Genomic DNA, 21,926 nt, shown 5'->3' on the forward strand with positions numbered 1-21,926 from the left:
GAAAGGCGGGAAACGTGGTGATCACACGGGTTGTGCAAAAGCATTTTAAATGCAGAATACTTGCAGTACCTTATATAACAGCTGTAGTGTAACATCAGCAACCCTTTAGGAAAAGCGTTTAGTTTGCAGGGGCTGGGGCAATCGATACAATACACTCACATTGGTCTTTTCCAAATGAATAAAAACTATTTTGCATATTAGTAGTAACAATGTCACACGAGAATATACTACTGCAAGGTACATCTCTTCACTGCTGCGCGGTAAAACACACGGACGACATGCCACTTTGTACAATTATCCACTTGAATTAGGTACATGTCTTGTTCATCTGAACAAGAGTAACAAAGCATAAACGAGGTGGGATATTCAGGGTGAATACTGTAAGTGCCTCAGACTGGCTAGCCGACGTTTCGATAAGAGGACCTATCTCAAAGGCGCCTTTGAAAAAAGTAGGTCCTGCTGTGGAAACATCGGATAATCAGGGTGAACAGTGGAATTTCCTCAGACTGGCTGGCCGACATTTCGACCAGAGAACCTATGGTTTTCAAAGGCGCCTTTGAGATAGGTCCTCCTAGCAAAATGTTTGCCAGCCAGTCTGAGGCTTTTACACTGTTCACCCTAATTATCCCACTACGTTGTTTCCACCTGTCGGCTTTCATCTAGATTTTGGAAATCCTAAACGAGTGTGTTCTTTAATGCATACTAGCTGACCTAATGATACGCCACTCGAAAAGCTAATTGAAACTGAACGTTGTGTTGCGTGTATTATTGTAACCAGAAAGATCGCTTTACTTTATACACTCTTGTTATTTGTTCAGGTGTGATTACACTAAATGGAGCAGTCTGGCAACAGCAGCGGCGCTTCTTCGTTAAGGTGTTCAAGAAGCTTGGAGCAGGCTCTCCAGCTATGGAGGCACACGCGCAGGTGACGTTCAATTTTGCACTAAACAGTGATGATACCGCCACATGTCACGTTGCTATATATCAGAAAAATCGTTCAAGCACACATATTCGAGCGTGTGTTCGGAAATTAATACCTCTATGGGTATCACATCCGAAAACGCCGATATAATTGTGAGAGACGATGGACCACCTAGGGTTCTTTACCTTGACGCTAAAATCTAAGTACATGGGCCTCAAGCATTTTGGCCTGAATAGAAAATGCGGCGGTTGCGACCACGATCCTATTCAACAACATTTAGGCCCATGGTCGAGCACCAAAACCACTACACCGACGTGGCGGAGCGTTTATTTGAAAATGGCGGATTTAGGGAAGATTCAAGCAGTATCCATTGGAAGAATATGTATTTCAGTATACTATACCCGCTTTTCACGCAAAATTTCCAAATTAACCTATTATTACCGCAGCATTGGTACTAATGTATCCTATTACAGCTCCACGTACGCTCATATTACCATGTATGCATCTTTTTATGTTGTTATGTAACCGCCTCGCCACACGTGTAACCATCACCCTCCACCGTCAGGACGGGAAAGTTTAGAAACTGTCCTGATAACTAGCTCGATAGCTTTAAATACTGTATTTCGCTCAAATTCTGTCATTGGCGGTGGCAAGAGGCTCATTACTCGTTAGCAGAAAATTAGCGTTGTCTTTAGGCGTCAATTTAGAGTCAATTCAAATTAATAAATTAATAAACGCTTTCCACCGGCTAGGAATTGAAGGAGGGCTTTTTTAGGATTAGGTAGCTGTTCTAAGCTAGAGCCATGCCACTGCTTACGACTGCTTCTGAAAAAAAAAAAACTACGAATACCAATAAATGCAAGGAGTCTTCATAACGCACCTAATATTGCTTGAGAGAGGTACACAATCACGCAGGAAGCCTAAACGTCTGTATCGCACAATGAGTGAGGGGCTTTCAGCCCGTCCCTCATTAGAAAGCACTACTAAATATCTACCATTCTCAGCAAAAGCATAAACGAAGCAAGCAGCTGGGCAGGTTCGCGCGTTGTCTTATGAACACACAGTGGGCAAGAACTTATGGTTTAGTGGGAACTGGGCCTGTTTAAAATTAACACAGCCTCTCTTAGTTACCTTGGCGCCCGGGAAGGCAGCTAAAACATCGCCGGTGATATGACACAGTGTTCTTCCTGACGAGTTCACGCCCACCGTTTTTCAGTGATTGAGCGCAGCGATCACGTGCCTAGTTTTACGCGTTTTGTGTGCCGTTGCAATGCTGGCCAAAGAGCTGAAGCTGTGTGGCCAACATTGTGACGCTAGTGCAATACGTTCGACAAAACAAAGAGTGGCTCATGGTCTGTCTTGCTTGCCATTTCCACCGGAGGCACTGGCTTACATGCATGAAGATTTTCATTCGTTCTTGTTTAAAGAGAACGGGTTGATGGTACAGATATTGGTGAGAGGAAATCCTTGAAGTAAGCCTCTTCTACTCTCTAAGCCCACTCTAGAATGGCCTCCTGAATGTCGGGCTTCAAGCCGCGCAAAGCAGTCGCCTCCTGCTTCTCACAGAAACAAACCATGGTAAATTCGAAAAGAAGGGTTTTGTACTGGCTCCAGCACTTATCCCCTGTTTTCGAATTTCTCATCGCAAACTACCATTTCTCTTATTGCATTTTTTTTATCATAGAAGCTAAGTATTTTAGGAAAGGAGCAAAAGAGACCTGAGGACAGTGCCGCAAGTTGTGGCTGAACTCTGCTGTGGAAGAGGCAATTTAGAAAAGGGTGAAGGGTGCACTGCACGTTCGGACCTTGATCGTTGACGGCGCAGAGCAGCGTCACCTATGACAATGCAGCTGTGAATGTGGTAATTTTGTGCTGCTACAAAATTGGTCGCCTGGCAGACGCTTCGCAAGAAGGAGGAAGATAGAGCAATAGAAGTTGCGGTACAGTTGAGCCATGCGGATAGCCACTAATTTGCTCTTCAATTTCCGCAAAACAATGATATGGCCCCTTTCCAAAACAAGTAAAATTTGGCTGTTGTTCGACAAACTTAATTTAAACACTGTCAACCAGGACTTCACTGAAATATAATATTTGCGTTCAGTGATGCACTTTTTTTTTTCAATTGCGCGTTACAGCAGCGTCGACCACCGGCGGTTAAGGTGGTGGATGACAAACCAAAAAAATTGGCTTTATAAAAAATAAACAACCTGCTGTGTAAACGACCGGTGCGAAATTCGAAGCAAGTTTAAACAAGAAAACCCATTGCTCGTTTCGATATTTTTCGTGTATTAACTAATTTTGTTATTTCATGCGCAGAAGGAACTTTCTCATCTTCTGAGGGAGTTGAACGCCCGCAACGGGGATCCCGTGTTTCCATTAGACGTTCTCACCGCCAACGTATCAAATATTCTGACCATGGTGCTGGCGAGTCGACGGTTCGGGCAAGACAATCCGCAGCGTGCATGCCTCAAAGACTTCATCGACGCTGTGGTGGCGCTGTCCACTCAGGTTCTGGCTATAAATTTTTTTCCGTTGCTACGATCGGTGCTCGGCTGCCTTGGGCTGGGCTCCTGTGGAAGACTCAGGGATGCATTCTTTCGCAGAAGCCACTTCGCGGAGTGAGTATGACATAATGAATAAAATGGATGAAATTAATAATTTTACACATTGTTTCCACTGACATACACATAGAAGGACCACGGAAAAAAGAAAGTAGGAGTCTTTACCTCATCAGAAATATGGCAGTGATTGAAGCTTGACGTGTGAATCCCGAACCTATTCATTTTTTCTTTCAGTCGATCTCAATTCGCAATGCTTTATCCTAGCTTGGTCTATCAACCATGCTGAAAATCGAACTGTCACTTGTGTGTTATCCACTGCAGAATTTATATTTCAACGCGCATCAACCAGGTACAACCGGTTACCAGCTTACCTAAAGATCGGCAAAAATGAGGGCTTTAGTGAATTTTCTTTTGCTAGACTGTTTATAGCTACGAGTAAAGAGCAGGTCTGCGGGAAACTGATCAGTGATTGATCAGATAAATTTGCATGCGAGCAGCAGGTTTATGGTACACTGAGATTGTTATGACTATAGCTGACTCGATATGTTCGATTAACAGCATGTGCGATGGTGCTCTCTGATATGATTTATTAATAAATAGGGCGTCGTGGATCACACTTTTTGCAATACTTTGCTAGGACATGCGGCTTGAAACACGTTAGTGAGGTTTAATGGTCTCGAACGGAGTCCGTGAGTGCCACCCGGGGTCCGCATCAGGCCGACTTAGACATCCAGTTTGGCTGGTAGACTGTTCTAATTTTCAACTATGTAACGTGTCCTAGTGATTTTTAGAATACACAGCGAGCCCCGATATAGTGCTTCAGGTGCGTGGGTGTTTTACGGGGCAAGGTAGCCTACAGAAGAAATTAAGATTTGTACGCTATTTGTTAGCTATGACATATGCACGCTTTAGTCCGCTTGAACGGGACCTTTTGCTTAAATGAAATGACATGATGGAGACTATTAGTGGTTGCGTGAAACGTGGAGAACACCTCGCAAATAAGCATTGCCGAGGCTTCTTTCGCGACCTACACACGTGTTCACGTGCTTCCATGCGTACAACAAAATGTTAAGCATAGTGATTCTTAAGCGTAGAACCTGATTCACCGCATGAGCTATACGCTGCTGCGACGTATTTTACACCAAATATTATGCGGTGCTCAGGCCTGCGTGTGAAATAGCCGTTTTGTGGATGCCTACTTTTTGTCAGCAACGTAAAGAGAGCAAGAGTAAAGTCTCTCTTTAAATTACAGTCGGTGGTTCATCCCAGCTGGAACACCCACTGGCCCAGGCGGCACCCCAAGCAGGGAATACGAAAGTCGGCTCCCTAAGCAGGGAAGTTGGTTTCCCAGTGCCAGCTCGGAAAGCCATGACCACAAAATGTTGAAAAAAGCTTACTTTGTTTTCGACATTCCATCTTGTTTGTCTCCCAGCAGCCTAGTAGGAAACCTCACTTTTCCATTGCCGCAGAATTTATCTTGTATGTTCTTGAGAAAAACTTGTATGAACGAGTAAATACACCTACCCTCTCTGTAATTTAAGTTGATCTAGTTCAATAGAGGTTTGTGTTGGGTTGTTTTTTTTTTTCAACAGACGTTTATAAGTTTGCATGTGAGCAGCAGGTTCATGGTACACTGAGATAGGTAAGACTACAGCTGACTCGATATGTTCGATTAACAGCATGTGCGATGGTGCTCTCTGATCTGATTTATTATTAAAAAATCTGTTAGACCTTACGCAGCATTTGGTCTACGCACCATACAAAAAACTTGCAGAGCTAGATCGTTGAAAAGAAAATCGAACAGCTCTTTGATTGCGCACAATGAACAAGCAATGACATTATTACCAACAGGCTCACTTTATTTTTTTCAATTAAGAGGCTTTTTTCAAGGCTGGTATATGAAAACGCTACTGCAGGGTTTTATTTATCCGTTGTAAGTGATACAACGATATAAAAGGAAGACAAACTTCTCCAGTTTCCGGGCTTCTTGACGCAAAGTATCGGCTTTACAGAACAAATGTCCGCACTTTTTTTTTCCGACTACAGATTTCCCACCAACCCCGTCAGAAGGATTCGCAAAGCTCACACGCCTATTTGGCCGCGCGTATAATGAGGCGAGATCTAACCGCGGTTGAAAGTTTGGCGTGATGCTTCTTGTACAAACTGCCACGTATAAGAGACATTCTGACCGGGGTTCCTTCACAGTGGCGCGTAGTTCAACATGCATCATTTCATTTTTGTGCGGCCCCTCTCTTGTCTTCGAGTGTCATATGATTGGAACGCACGTATGTCTAACCATTAACTTCTTACATTACATTTCTTCTTCCTTTTCATTTTCACAGGCAGTTGGTGAGAGAAAATGAAGGCTCGTTTCAAGAGGGCACAATCCGGAACTTTGCCGACGCGTTCATCTTCGAGATGAAGAATCGACAAGAAGGATGTCAGCATTTCACGCGTGAGTGTTGAATTGCGCTACAGATATCTGCGTGCCTAGGAAGAGCAGTGGATGAATACAGTTAGCGTATTTGGTAAACAATAAAGAACTATTTATCATTTACGTTACCTACCCTCGCATGAGTGAACCATGCAGCAACCGTGAACAATTTTTCCGTCGATCCAGTTTCGTCAATGTTGCACACAGCCTTAATTTGCCCGTGCATATTACTCTCAGTAAATGGCAATGAAACAAACATATGAAGCAATAAAACTAATTCATAGGCTTAATAAAGAAAATTAATAATACTTAAATACTGGCAGCAAAAGCTAACGGTACGCAAAAAGCTGCGCTCCAAATACCTCACTGAATCTATACAAACTAAGCTACTTTTCAACGTTTAAAAAAACGATGCTGGAGAAACTGTTGCAGGAACACCGAACTGTGAAACAGCAGCGAACGATATACTATATCTACATAATCTAATCTCACAAAAGGTGTAGTGGTCATGATGGTTAACGTAATTTTACAAAAAAAATAACTTTCGTACGTTCTGCAAGGAAATGCATAGGATCATTAATATATTAAATTCGAAATTCAAGAAAAGATTGCAACAAAGTGCATGCTGACGAAAAATTACGCAGTGCTACTATATAGACAAAGAGCGCGTAAAGGAGATAACGCACTCGTGAAAAAGCTTATGTAGCAATGTTAACGAATAATGACATTGCTTCGTTTGCTTCGTTCTGTCTGTTAGAGATAAGTAAAACGAAGGGCGCTGAACGTCAGCATCTGCCTTAGGTGCTCGGCCGTTACATTACTCCAATACTAGCGAATGATACCAGGGAATGAAACATTGGCATCAGGCTCGCATTCGCGTGGGCAAAACCATGGGTGAACATTTGCTGCGAATGCAGGGAAAGCTGTCAACATTACTCAATTGCAAAGTTCCTTGTGAACTCCTGTAGCAAGAGGTGGCGTGCAACATATGCGTGATGAAAAGGTATACACAGTGAACTGCTGAACAGTATTTAAAGTTGTGATTGTGCTGGTTTCAAGTCGCATATGTGGCTATCTTTATCGGGTAACGGAACAGTGACTTGAAGTGGCCACAGGAGTTGACTAGTCCGGTAGATAATGCAATTCTTAATTACGATGTGTGCATGGTTTTTGAGAGGCTCGTAATAGAGGCACTCCAAGTTTAACTCTAGAGAAATAAGGAATTCAGACATTGCCTTTACAATGTACTTGGTCTTCTCATGAGGTAGGTTTAGGTACATGTTGCCAATCTCGTGTGTAACGAAGGAAAGTTAGCAAGTAGTTTCATATTTAATATATCCTAAGGTGCTTTATAAATACACTGATATTGTTTTACCTATAACATACATTGCCCGCATTTCTTTAGTAATCTATTGAAATGCTGTTATGGAACCACATGACGTTGACAAGAAACCTTAACCTAAAACACCTTGACGTTGTCTTGGATGTAGATCCTATTAAACGTTGGCCAGCCAATCTGAAGCTCTGCAATCGCGTACATGCAAACTGTTTTAGTTCTTATTAGTTGATGAATAACGCTGTAACATTCATACTGACAGTTCTATTCGAGTTTTGCCCCGTTGCTCGGATATGTTGCATGTGTGCACAGCTTACTGCCTTTTATAGACCACAATGGCCATATTCAACAAGCAGCTGCCTTTTCAAATCTAGGCTGAGAGTTGAATGAAATGGACGACGAAGCTAACGGTGCACCAGTTGTTGCCGCGCACTTTGCACCAATGCTTAGTGGCTGTCAGTGGTGACGTAACCAAATCAGTGGTCACTTCGATAGCCGCACCAACATCTGAATTGAGGTTTATGTACAGTTCGAAAGGCGCATCGCACAAGCGAAGAATCTTGACAATAACATCATGACTACTACATTGTATAATGGCAAATGTGGCATAATGGCAAATCCATGCTGCGAAAACTGCGGCTCAGTAGAAACTGCTGAACATGTTTTCTTTCGGCAGGAATGTTAAAATGTGAAATACAATGCGAAGCGTGCACCCATGATCGCGCGCTCTTCGACCATTGCATGTTTCTATCGCTCTTAGATGTTTGTCATTCGACTTCGTTTTAGCCCCTTCGCCTGGTCATGCAAAGGAAACAGAAGAATGTGTTGAAATTTTTGTCCACACATTTGCGTCGTATCAGTCAGCTCGACAGACTATATTTGAAACGTGCATACACGCGACGAAAATATCTCGCAGCCCGTGCCCTCACACAAGCACGGGGGAAGCTGTTTTGCATTACTTTTAACCTCTTTTAATGTTTTTAACACCGTGTTTCTGCGTCTCTATTTTGCTGCCTTTTCACTCGCAATACCCGTCTTCGCGAAGAGTAGCTAGTCAGCGATTTGCATACAATTGGCAATTTTTCTAACTTTCAATCCAGTCTTCTCTCTCCCACTCTCTCTCTCTATCTCTCTCTAAATAGGCTGTTTTCATATCACTATCTTCGTGCACTACATTATTTGCATACTGCTATCTCACATAAGTGTTAGTGCCGCATCCGTGGGCCTTTTTACAGAGTACGCAGCAGAAAACACGTGCTCGTGCCTCGTTTTCGCTTCAAAATTTTGTGTGCTATTGAAAGAGAGAGAAAATAGAGATCAAAGAAAGGCAGGTAGGTTATGCTTATGCAAAATAAACTCTATTTCACATGTTTGATCTTACTTTGTGGTAGAGTTCTAACAGCGTTAAATATGTGTTTTTTATTTTTCATTTGACATACGTTGCAGGGGAACTGCTTATTGGGAACGTAGCGTCCTTTATCGGTGGTGGTGCTGGCACGATAAGCACCGCCCTTCAGTGGCTCATACTGATGTCTGCTGCTAACCCACATCAGCAGAGCCTTGTCAGAGCCGAGACTGACACCGTTATGAAGGCCAAGAAATCCGGGTCAAGCATTCGGTGGAATGATCGTCCCAGCATGCCCTATGCACAGGCGTTCATTTGGGAGACGATGCGGTGCAAACCTGTAAACCCTCTTGCCCTCATGCGGTGGTGAGTACTGATCCAAATATAATTTTCTGAACATTTATTTCGCTGCGTTAAAATGTTTCATTAAAATATAGCAAGAAGGATTTACACATTACGAAGGTCATGTCGTTGACAGCTCAGACACTCGGCTGTGTGTGTCCGTTAAGTCAAGTTGTCTATTTGAAAATTATATTTATCGGAGTGAGTAAGCAGTCATGAAGGGGCTTATACTCACTGCAAGTAAGGTACTAAATACTAACAAAAAGGCTATAATAAGCATAGACGAAGTGCATGCAATGAAAACTGTATATATCGAAGCTTATGTAGAACTGTAATGTATTCACGCCGCCAGCCAACTACAGTAACTCCATGCTTGTAATACTTACACTGCAGACTTCTATAGATGGCAGATAACAGTGCTTTATCACTCCGAATGTTGAAGTGCCGAGTCAACTTCAACTTAGTATTCATTCGCGACACAGTCGCAGGTTAAATTGTGGTAGCACGAATGCTGCCGCTCTACAGAGTGTCCATTCAAGGAGGACGTTTTCAGCCCTTCTGTCATCGCTTGCCTGCAATATTTGAATACACCGGTTGCTGCAGCACTTACCACGAGTATGGAACTTTTTGATATGCATGTTGATATAGCTTCGAAATGAAAGGCCTGAGAATGGTAGAGGAGTACATGTCTAGGTAGAAGCAGTTAAACATAATTACCACGCAGCTGACGACTCCAGTTAAATTAGTGCACCACCAAGTTACGGCTAAGGTACTTTTATATCAATTGTTGCTATTCTTATTTCCAGTCACGAAAATATTGAACATATATACTGTTCTTTTACACGCAGTGCAGGCGAAGACATCAAGCTAGGCGGTTACTTTGTCCCCCGTGGCAGCGTCGTCATCCCTTCGTTCTGGTCTTTATTCAACGAGCCCGGCTTTTGGAAAGACCCCGAAGTGTTCCGCCCTGAACGCTTTCTAAGCGACAGTGGCCACTCTGTGACCAAGCCGAAGTGGTTTATTCCGTTCTCTTCCGGTAATGCACCTTAAACAAACTGCAGAAAATTAGTTTCACTGATTGTATATGTACGCCGGTGTTCTTCGCCTCTATTATGACTGAATGGCTTATAAGGGCCCCGAAACACTTTTTCAGCATGATGAGAAAATGCTGCCGATTTTGCAGTCGGGGCTCCTCAGCACAGACGAACAAGACATTACAGTGTGGCACGAGGCCTCAAACTTGGTATTCATTCTCAGTCAACTTGATATCATTCGCTCTCTCTCTACAAGTGATATAAACCACGTCCACTGCCGTTGGCTGATTTCAGTGTGGCTAGCTGCGTAATTACTGTTGTAGTGGAGCATACGCACCAACGCGTATGCGCCTTCGGAAGATAACGAAAAGCCCCGTGCTCTGCTTGCGCGAAAGTTTGTGCCGCCTTTGCCAGACTTGCCGTACTTTCTGGTAAAGAAAAACATGGCACCGTTCGATTTTGCGTGGACTAACGCCGCTTAAACAAGATTACAAAGAAAGATGTCTACCCGGTACCACAAATACACGATGCTCATGACTGTTTACAAGGCGCCGAGTATTTTACATCCTTGGATCTGCGTTCTGGGTATTTGCAGGTGCCAATGGCTGAATGTGATCGCCCTAAAACAGCCTTTGTAACGTCGGATGGCCTATATGAGTTCAAAGTCATGCCATTTGGGCTCTGCAATGCGCCTGCGACGTTTGAGCGCATGATAGATACCATATTGCGTGCCCACAAGTGGAAAACGTGCTTGTGTTACCTAGATGACATCGTAGTCTTTTCAGCTGATTTCCCAACACATCTTCGTCATCTCCACGAGATTCTGACGTGTCTAGCTTCTGCAGGCCTACAACTTAACACCAAGAAGTGCCACTTCGCAGCCCGAAAACTAACCATATTGGGACACGTCATCACAAGAGACGGTGTTCTTCCGGATCCCGATAAGCTTCGAGCTGTCGCTGACTTCCCAATGCCCACATCACTGAAAGCCCTAAGAAGTTTCGTTGGGGTTTGCTCTTATTTTCGTCACTTCGTGCGCAACTTCGCGTCCATCATCGTACCTCTGACTAGTCTGCTTTCCAACAGCAAAGGTATATCTGCATGGTCACCTGAATGTGACGACGCATTTCGCCAGCTGCGCCGCCTGCTGACCTCACCACCTATTCTTCGCCACTACGATCCCACTGCTGCCACAGAAATTCACACTGATGCAAGTGGCGTTGGTCTTGGCGCAGTTTTGGCACAACGGAAAGGCACCCAAACCGAATACGTAGTCGCTTATGCAAGTCGCGCTCTCAAGAAGGCTGAATTGAATTACTCCGTGACAGAGAAGGAGTGTTTGGCCATAATCTGGGCGCTTACGAAGTTTCGCCCGTACCTTTACGGCCGTCCTTTCGACGTGGTCACAGACCACCACACTCTATGTTGGCTGTCGACCTTGAAAGACCCGTCCGGACGTCTGGGGCGTTGGGCACTTCGATTGCAGGAATACGACATCCGTGTCGTATATTGTTCCGGTCGCAAGCATGCAGACGCCGATGCACTTTCCCGATCGCCATTAACACCAGATGTGGCTTCTCTGTCACCCCCTTTTACCACCTTGTCACCACTCGACACCACTGACATGCTTTCGGAGCAGCGTAAGGACCCATACTTTGCCTTGTTAGTCGACTACCTTACCGATCCGTCTGCTGTCCCTTCCACGAGAGCACTACGCCGGCAAGCAGGCCACTTTTCCTTACGAGACAACATTCTGTACCGCCGCAACTACATGTCTGGTGGTCGGAAGTGGCTTCTTGCTGTCCGACTCATATGCGCTCTGACATTTGCATGAATTTTCATGCAGATCGCCAAAGTTCTCACGCAGGTGTCCTGAAAACCTACAAAAGACTGCGCCAACGATATTACTGGCGAGGAATGTATCGCTTTGTGCAGAAATACGTTCAGTCTTGCACCACTTGCCAACAGAACAAGACACCTCCGCGGCACCTTACTGACATGTTACAGCCGCTCCCGTGCCCGGCTCGCTCATTCGACCGCGTGGGTATCGACCTCTATGGCCCCCTTCCATATAGTGGCTCTGGAAACCAGTGGATTATTGTCGGTGTCTATCATCTGACACGCTACGCTGAGACTGTAGCTCTACCGGCAGCAACCGCCCACGAAATTGCACTCTTCATTCTCCGCAGCTTCATTCTACGCCATGGTGCTCCGCGGGAATTACTCAGTGATAGGGGTCGAGTGTTCCTGTCGGAGGTCATCCAAGCTATCCTCGCTGAATGCAACATCATCCACCGGAAATCTACCGCATACCATCCACAGACAAATGGTCTCACTGAGCGGTTCAACCGCACACTTGGCGACATGCTGAGGATGTACACCTCCTCCGACCACACTAACTGGGACGCTGTATTGCCTTTTGTTACCTTCGCTTATAACACCGCGACGCAATCGACTACCCATTTTTCCCCGTTCTTTCTATTGTACGGCAGCAAACCTACTCACCCACTCGACACTATACTCCCGTACCGCCCTGATGCATCTGAGTGCTCCCCGCTTTCGGAAGTCGCCAGATACGCTGAAGACTGCCGTCAGTTGGCTCGGTCTCTGACAAGTGAGGCTCAAGGTCTACAAAAGACTCGACACGACGACGCTCACCACATAGCTCCTACGTTTCGTGCTGGCTCCCTTGTGTGGCTTTGGGTGCCCCCGCACGTTCCTGGCCTGTCTTCTAAACTTCTGGCCCGGTACCATGGTCCGCACCGTGTCATTGACGCGACCTCCCCTGTGAATTACATCATCGAGCCATTAACACAATCACCAGATTTGCGCCGTCGAGGACGCGAGACCGTACACGTCGACCGTCTCAAGCCCTACTACGACCCCCTCATTGTGCCTACTCCCTGAATCGCCAGGATGGCTACCCTTCATCCCGGGGGAATTGTAGTGGAGCATACGCACCAACGCGCTTGTGTCTTCGGAAGATAACGAAAAGCCCCGTGCTCTGCTTGCGCGAGAGTTTGTGCCGCCTTTGACAGACTTGCCGTACGCCGATTTTCTGTCGCGACCTCGTTGCGACTTCTCTGCTCGAATAAACGTCATCACACTGTGAACAATGCGCGATGCCGCCACGTGCCCACGCTCGCTCTTGCGATCCCAATGTTATCAAGCCGCGAGTTCGGAAAAAAATTAAGGGACCCTAAAACCTCACTATCAGGAGCTGAACGCGATAGCGATATGCTGTTCCTACTGCGTCCTTCAAACACTTGTGCATGAAACCTCTTCAATCTTGCTACGCAGCCCCGCCGTGGTGGTCTAGTGGCTAGGTACTCGGCTGCTCACCCGCGGGTCGCGGGATTGAGTCCCGGCTGCGGCGGCTGCATTTTCGGTGGAGGCGAAGATGTTCGAGGCCCGTGCACTTAGATTTGGTCGCACGCTAAAGAACCCCAGGTGGTCGAAATTTCCGGAGTTTTCCACTACGGCGTCTCTCTTAATCATATCTTGATTTCAGGACGTTAAACCCCACCTATCAACATCACCTATCAACTTGCTATGCACGCACGTGGCCTGCAGGAAGCAGGTGTAGTCAACGTGGGTGCCTTTTGTAGTGGGTTACCAGCTTCAAACGACGAAACAATTGTGATAACCGCACGTTCTGACGTCCGATGTTATTGGGTGCTATTACTACGCATTATACCTTCAATGTCCCATGTTGCATTAAGAGGCATATAGAGAGAACGTGAGTGTTTGTAAATCATGAAAGCTACTTTTACGGCGTTTCCAAGCAGATGAAGTTCTTTTCACTGTAACCGCAGGTCGCTGGATTGAATCCCAGCTGTGGCGCCTGAACTTCCGATCGATATAGAAATGATGTAGGTCCGTGGGCTCAGATTTGTATGCACGTTAAGGAACCACGGGTGGTCAATATTTCCAGAGTCATCCACTACGGCGTCTCTTATAATCATATGGTGGTTTTCGGAAGTTAAACCCTACATATCAATCAAACCAAAGATAGAGAAAGTGCTTAAACCGCGCACCTAGTTGCTGTAGTTCTGCTCCTGCTTCATAGATTCAATTTTTTTTGCAGTTGTCCATTCGTGAGACAAGCTGTTTTAATGACGCCATTAGATGATTGCTTGGAAAAGCGTCGTACGATCTTTTTTTAATTTTACCCCATGTTAACATTTCATTGAGTATACGAATGCACAATTAGCGTACCTAATGCAAGCGACGTTGGCTAGAGAAGAGATCCTGAAATATTTGTTGCAAGCTTTTTCTTTTCTATGAGTAAATCAATTAGTGCCCAAAAGTAACGAATGAATTTTTTGCCTGGCTTTAAGTACTTGTAGCCTGCTATATTAAATAGGTTTATTCAACATTATCCATCATTCTCACTCATCACCAGTGTTCTTGTCTGATGCTGCCAATTCTGTTGCTGGATGCAGGATGATTTCTCCAGGGTAGAAAGCCAAAAGCTATTGTTCCGGCTGACCTCCCTGCCTTTGCATTACTTTATTATCTCTATTTCTCTGTCCACAGCTGCTGCATTTCAGGGAGGAGCACATGTCAGAAGACTGATTTACTCTGATGTAAGTGCGCGTTAAGTAATGCCAGGTTATTAATTAATAATGCGCATCCTCCTTGTTTTGGCCCTTACAAACTACATAGTTATTTCTTACTTACCTAGATCGGCTGCCTCACACGCTCTTACACGAATATGGTGTGAAGTATTTTGCACGTTTTCAGGCGTAGCGAAACAGCGCTGTTCTAATTTTTGTGCAGGGAAGCGCTCCTGTCCTGCTGAATCTGTCGCCAGCATGGTGGTGTTCGTCTACTTCACGAACATTCTTCATCATTTCATCATTGAGGCTTCCACTAGTGGTGTCCACCCGGACGATGAATTTCTCGGCATAGCGCTGCGGCCCAAGCCGCAGAAACTGGTTTTCAGACCTCGGAAACACCACGGATGACAGAAGATGTGATGACGATAACGGGCAATCAGTTGGCAAGAGTACAGTCGTATGCAACATGTCCAGGAGTTCATTACCCACAGAAAATATATAGCGTCGCGAAATTCATTCTGTGAGCGCTCATATCACATTTGACTCCTGCTTGAGGAAGTTGTCTGAATAAATAAATGGATCTTGAACTAGTTCATACAGATGGGTTCATTGACATAATGTTACCAAAGATTACTCTACTGGTTTATGCTAAATGGGAATGTAGCTCTTCTCCAGTACTCATCTGGCGAAATATACCGCATTTAACAAAGATATGAATGGAAGCACGGTTGAACACAAGTCGTTGTTATTACTTTTTGTACTTATTTTACTTCTCAGTTTTTCTGCGTTCTGTATTTCCTCTCTGGGAGTGCGAAGTGCAGCTACAGGCAATTCTGCCTTTTTGTTTTGATGCTGTATTAACTAACTTTAAATGTTATTCTATTGTTCATCTTAGTTTTTATTTTTTATTTTGCAGTTCAGTTTGAAACAGTGGACAGTAAGGTAGCCCCAGGCACATCTTTCACTATGCTCATTCGCTCGGCTTCGGCGAGGGACAACGCACAATCCAGAATTGCTCGCTCAAGAGTTGCGCTATTGTATATTACATATGGAGCACTAGATACACTTTTCATGCTGTATTTTAATAAGCGTGGGCACACAGACACACGTGTGCATGCGCGCACGTACACACGTGCACGCGCATAAGTAGGTAATATTACGCAAAACCATGCTAAGAAATAGCACGTGCTTCCTCCTTGTTCTACGAATCTCAACGACAGTCTCTTGCACGCAGCAACCAATCACTCAATCATTGAATCAATTACTAACCCATATTATAAGATGATCATGCTATATTGTAAGTATGACATGAGTGGTAAAAAAATGACGGCAGATCCACGAGGTGAATTATGATGAGATTGGGCGAAGCTCCTGGAAGTAATACCGTGAAATTTTCTTCCAATAATTCACCTGATAAAAAAAATTGCCCGCAGCTTCCCTCGGGGGAACACTGAGGAGGATGCGGAGCATATAATTGGTTAACGGGGTGTTAAAGTGCGACTTACTTGGGTCGATGGCTAAATTGGTTAACGTGGTTGTGAAATGGGGTGTTAAATTGCGACTTACTTGGGTCGATGGCTAAATTGGTTAACGTGGTTGTAGGAGGGGTGTTAAATGAGTGAACACGTACGACACGTATGCGAAAGGGCGGTGTTTATTTATCGTTTCAAAGCGGCCGAATCCGGTGCTGCTGCTCGACGCTGACGTCTCTCAGCGGCTTCACGTTCTCTAAGTTGAGAATCTTCCGCTCGACGCCGACGTTTACGTTCGGCGTCGCGAGCTCTTCTCCGCGCTGCCTTGTCTTCGGACGACGACTTGGTTGCGGTTCCACCAACACTTTGGCCGGCGCTGGTCGAAGGGACGTCGATCATTGCGACCTCGGACGTCGACGCGCCGTACAAACCAACCGACGAGCGGCAACTGAGCGAGCGAGCACCGACCTTGAGTATATATACAGCGCGACGGCGCATGCACTGTCGGCTGTCGAATGTTCGAGAAGGGGGAAAAGCGCAACGGCGCATGCGCGCGCGTCAGCTGCCGATGTTCTCGAAGCGCGACGGCGCATGCGCGCGCGTCAGCTGCTGATGTTCTCGAAGCGTGACGGCGCATGCGCGCTACATTATACAGCTAGCGAATGTTCGTGAAGAGGAGAAGCGCACGCGGTGTGTAGAGGAGGAAGGGTGCACAGATGGTGGAGGAGTGAAGCGCGCGCGGTGTGTAGAGGAGGAAGGGATGCACAGATGGTGGAAGAAGGAGGAGGAAGCTTGCGGACGGCGCCGCACTACAAGCCTTGAGTATTAGATGCTCCGCATCTAAAAACACCTGGCGTCTTTCTGTTAGCAGCTGGCGTCTTTTTTTGTTTTGCTTTAGAAACATCTGGCGTCCTCTCGTTTTGCTTTTAGAAAACATCTGACGTCTTTCGTTGGTTTATTTCTTCAATCCACGGCGTTTCGAACAAAAATCTTTTATTGTTTAACCACGCACAGGAGAAATCTCCCCAAGCACTACCTTGTAGGTAAACAATGCCGGCTACTGGGAATGAAAGACAGCAGAAGTCGGCTTTTAACACTTCTACTTCTACTAACGTTTCCTACTGGAACATGCCAATGGCTGCTAATAGGGAATGAGAGACAGGAGCATTCGGCTTTTAGTTAACGCGCATGACGCGAACTTTTTTATTGTTCAACAAAGCACAGGAAAAATATCCCACCAGCACCCCCTTGCGGGTCAAAATGTAACAGTCGTTACACACTAAGACTACGTTTACGAGGGACGAACGGGTGCCGCTTTAAGGAGCTTCGCCCCTAAAAATGAATGCGGTCAGCGAGACCTCATGGTAATCTATGGACATGGCCATATAAGTATGACGAATGGTTAGCAACTAAGGTAGAAACAGCGACTGAATGAATATCAACATTGTTGAATATTGTAAACATAATGTTGGAAAAGCATACACATTCATGTACAAATAAAAAAATGGCAGCAGTACATAGGAATATATATATATATATATATATATATATATATATATATATATGAGCCCCATATTTTTCAAGGCCTATGACTTTTCAAGGATTGTGTTGAACTGCGAAAGCGCATCAACTTTTATACGTATAAACTTGGGGCAACAGATGTTATTCTTCTGCGCACACACACACACGCACACACACACACACACACACACACACACACACACACACACACACATATATATATATATATATATATATATATATATATATATATATATATATATATATATATATATATATATATATATATATATATATATATATATATATATATATATATATATATCATACTTCTTTCTAGAAATGTGTTTCGAACCCCCCCAAGATCACGAAAATGAGATATTGATTCGAAGCCTGCTCACTTGCTTACGATATAACAACGACCTCACAATGAATGTCTCAGATGAATATGGTAGTTGCGCTCTTCCACATTTTGGTTTTAGTTTTGCCGCTGAATTGGGGTGAATTCCATTTCTCTACAATTATTACTAGAGGCGACTTTTTGGAAATCCCGAAGCTGCTTCGAGTTTTTCACATAAAAGACTTCAAATCTCACTTTATTCGTCACCAGGTAACTCCACCAATTAAGAACCTAATTGAACTTGCGTAAGTACTAATTACACGCTTTTAGCTCTCTTAAAATATCTGCTGCCTAAGAAGAAGTAATTACGCAGGCAGGCAACCAATATCGCATTTCTCTTGTTTTAGCGAATTTTAAACACACTTATTCAAGCCCTCAGCGTATAGAACAATAGCCAAGCACCCATATGAAGGGTGTTTTTTGAAAGAATACAGATTTTTCATTAGAAGACAATAATAGTGAGCAATATGTCGTGTTCGCAGGCAATTTCTAGGCCGAGGCAGGAAACGTTCGCCACTAATTGTATTACTTCGAATTTATTACTTAACAAAGGTATTTCAATTACCCTTTTCCTATCAATTTTAGGGCAGATGTTCATGTGGCCCGGTAGTACAAGTTATGGCCAGCCTAGTCTTTAAAATTACGAATATCATGCATAGTTTCAGAAATCCAACGCAGTATTTTCAGACTGCGATGCCCGGGTGCTCCGGAAAGGTGGTCGTGTGCTCCGTCACACGTGGTCCTGGAGTTCCAGGTCTGGAAGTACCCAGCATCTTCATCAAATATGAGGCGGCGTACTGGCCACTAAATCGTTGGATGTTAAAGTAGATCATTGAGACATGGAACGCGGACAAGCACCGGAACAAAGCCTTTATGATAATAATGATGAACGGTATGTATAGTTCCCACCCTCTCTGGGTAATTTGCCAAAAAACGCATCATTTAAAAAAAAGTGATCACATCTCATTGTGTGATATGAGTTACAAAATAAACAAAATAAATATTTATACTATTTAGAAATTTTGAAGTATATACCGCCCTCATTCTACATTTTCGACAGCAACACAGAGCTCGCAGTGCCAATGATCTAATGAGGAAGCTCTCAAGGAGCGAGTATTGCAATAATCAAATCCAATATTGTCCCTATAAACACTGCTTCGAGAATATTTTTTCCGAGTAAATTGAAGTTGTTGCGTGATAAAAAATACTGCTCGATTCTTTTGCCCTTGTTACTAAGCGAACATAAAGAGGAAGGAGCCAGACGAGCTGTATGCATATAGAAGTTTATTTTAGAACGAGACAGTGTCATTACGTAAAAATAATATCTTCTTTTAAGTGAAACAAAAAAACCTGCGCCGAAGAAACTAGAGGTGCCTCATTTGTTTAGGTCAGCGTAATGTTTTACGAAAGTCTTGAAATATGGCACACTTCCCAAATCATGACTATAGGGTGTCCTCGTTCTCTCGTTTCCCGCCATATCCTCACAATTCAATATTTGAAATAATAAAGATAATGGTAATGAACGTCTGAAAACAATTACGCGATTATGAGAGACACCGTATTGGAGGGCTCCAAAACATTCGACCACCTAGGGTTCTCTAGGGTATATAAATCTGAAAATACGGGCTTCTGACATATACACCTCCATAGAAGGAGCGGCCGCCGTGACCAAGATTCGATCCCGGAACCGACGGGTGAACAATGAACCACCATAATCACTAGACGGCCAATCAGGTCCCAAACCATTAATTCCAGTTTAATATGTATATGCGCGGTGTTTCAAGAAAAGTGTCCATTAGAAATGAAAAATTACAAAAAGGAGGCCTCTACATGTTACCTGCGGTGTTCCCTTTACTGACTGAAGCCATCCTGAGATGCCAGAAACATTGCTTATGGCAGTAACTATAGATATTGACACAAATTACTTCTTAGCCAGAGGAATTAAGCGGTCGAGTGAAATGAGCGAACTTAAGTGCTTTCTGTGAATAGTTCATAGCCACTTTGAAATTTCTGAAGGGTGGCCACTGATAAGTACCGCGGAGCGATAATATCTAGCTAATTTGGTCACCGAAATCAAAACCGGCCCACAAAACGGTGCATTTACCATTCTTTTCAAAAACACTCTAAATTAAGGAACTGTTTTTTTCTCCTAAGGTGGGGGGGGGGGGGGGTTGGGGATAAGCGAGGATCTGTAAGATGTTACGTGGAAAGTGATAAGGACAAAGTCACGTAAATTTCACAGTGATGTCCTTCTTGTCTCTTTGTCTTCGTTCTGTTCTCGCGCTATAACTATCGTCATGTCATACCAACTAGCCCAAGCTGCCACACTTATAACACTGTTGCGATCGGTGAGATTGACTTTGCCGCGGGCGCCCAGACCGAAGAAAGGCAGCTGCCGATAAGGAGGAACGTGAAGACTCCCGGCTGTTTTTCATGTTAGGTGCGTGGTTGTAATTACTCCACGCATTACTGCTGTCGCTTGTGCCGGCGCGGAAATGTGACACGTGGCTCCTTGGTACACCGAGACCGTAACGCGGAAACCGAAACGCCGAGACGGACCTCGGGCCACCACGCTTTGCGTCTCTGGCTGAGAGGTGACCGACGCTCAAATCGACGCCACATGACCAAGCACGTGTCATTGGAGTTGCCTGGCCTCCAACCACCGTTCGACAGTGTGGGTGGTGAGCCCGAGGAGCGACATGACCTGTTTGCTGGCAGCATGATTCCCCGGATGCGACAGCGTGGCCGAAACAATACGTGTTTTGGGTTGTGTGCGTGTGTGTGTGTGAGTGCGTGCTGAGGATGGCGCCGCAAAATGACCCTCAACAGTGGTGACCTGATGGGTGAAAACGTCTTTTCTCGTTTCTCTAGGCCTGACGTCTAGAGACTGCGAAAGGACGAAAAGCGGCACGCGACCATCTCAGCCAATTCCTGTTTCGATTTCACTTTCAGTAGATATGCAAATAAACCTTTCGTACTCTTCATCGGCTCTTCAGTCTGGTTCCCTCCAACAGCAGCCCTTCGTGAAAGCGAGGTTTGCGACAGCCTTCCTGGCAGCGAGGAGACCTGAGCGGATCTTGAGAACCTGAACTTCAGTAACTGGCGCTAGCAGTGGGATCCTCAAAACCCCCAACTTCAACACAACCAAAGTGTGAGAGTGCATCCGCCGTGGTCGAGCAGCAGCTATGGCACTCGGCTTCAAAACCGAAAGTCGCCGGCTGGATCGCGGCCATGGCGGTCACATATTTAGACAGAAGCCAAATGGCAGATTTCCGTGTACTGTGCGATGTCATTGCACGTTAAAAAACACCAGCTGGTCAACACTATCGGATCCTTCTACTTCGGCGTCCCTAATATTCATGCCTTGGTTTGAGGGCATAAAACGCTTGATTGATATGCGGAGTTTAACGTCCCAAAACCACCATAAGATTATCAGAGACCCCGTAGTGAAAGGCTCCGGAAATTTTCACCACCTGGGGTTCTTTTACGTGCAAACAAATCTCAGCGCATGGGCCTACAGCATTTCCGCCTCCATCCTAAATGCAGCCGCCGCAGCCGGATTTCGATCCCGCAACCTGCGGCTCAGCAGCCGAGTACCTTAACCTCCAGACTACCACGGCGGGGCGGTACTAAGCTGTTAAACCGGGCCACACGTGTTCAGTCGCCATTGCGGCCGATGTTTGACGTTCTTGTTTGTAAAATTTGAGCCTAGCCGGATAATGTTTTCATATTACCCGGTTGATCGGCGTGCCCTATTACACCAAACTTTATATTAATTACTTTTACAAAGTTGTGGAACATTCATCCTCATCAGCCTGGCTACGTCCACTGCAGGACAAAGGCTTCTCCGATCTTCCTGTGCTTGCTCCTGCGATTTTCTACTCACAGACATCTTAATCTCATCTGCCCATCTAACTTTCTGTCTCCCGGTAACCCACTTGCCTTTCCTGAGAATCCAGTTAGTTACCCTTAATGACCAGTGGTTATCCTTTCTACG

At 44.9% G+C, this 21,926-nt stretch overlaps 1 protein-coding gene across 1 annotated transcript in view; it reads left to right on the forward strand.

Moving 5' to 3' along the window:
* LOC119165566 (cytochrome P450 2J6) overlaps window positions 1-15,025 on the forward strand; it is a 40,171-nt gene extending 25,146 nt beyond the window's left edge. Inside the window, exons 2-7 of the mRNA XM_037417702.2 lie at window positions 819-925; window positions 3,239-3,540; window positions 5,826-5,938; window positions 8,700-8,964; window positions 9,789-9,976; window positions 14,757-15,025. Coding sequence (XP_037273599.2) covers window positions 819-925; window positions 3,239-3,540; window positions 5,826-5,938; window positions 8,700-8,964; window positions 9,789-9,976; window positions 14,757-14,944 — 1,163 coding nt within the window. The 3' untranslated portion in view covers window positions 14,945-15,025. The remainder of the gene's footprint in view (window positions 1-818; window positions 926-3,238; window positions 3,541-5,825; window positions 5,939-8,699; window positions 8,965-9,788; window positions 9,977-14,756) is intronic.
* Window positions 15,026-21,926: the final 6,901 nt, after the last annotated feature.

This window comes from Rhipicephalus microplus, chromosome 9 (assembly GCF_043290135.1).
Source record: "Rhipicephalus microplus isolate Deutch F79 chromosome 9, USDA_Rmic, whole genome shotgun sequence".
Taxonomy (NCBI): Eukaryota; Metazoa; Arthropoda; class Arachnida; order Ixodida; family Ixodidae; genus Rhipicephalus; species Rhipicephalus microplus.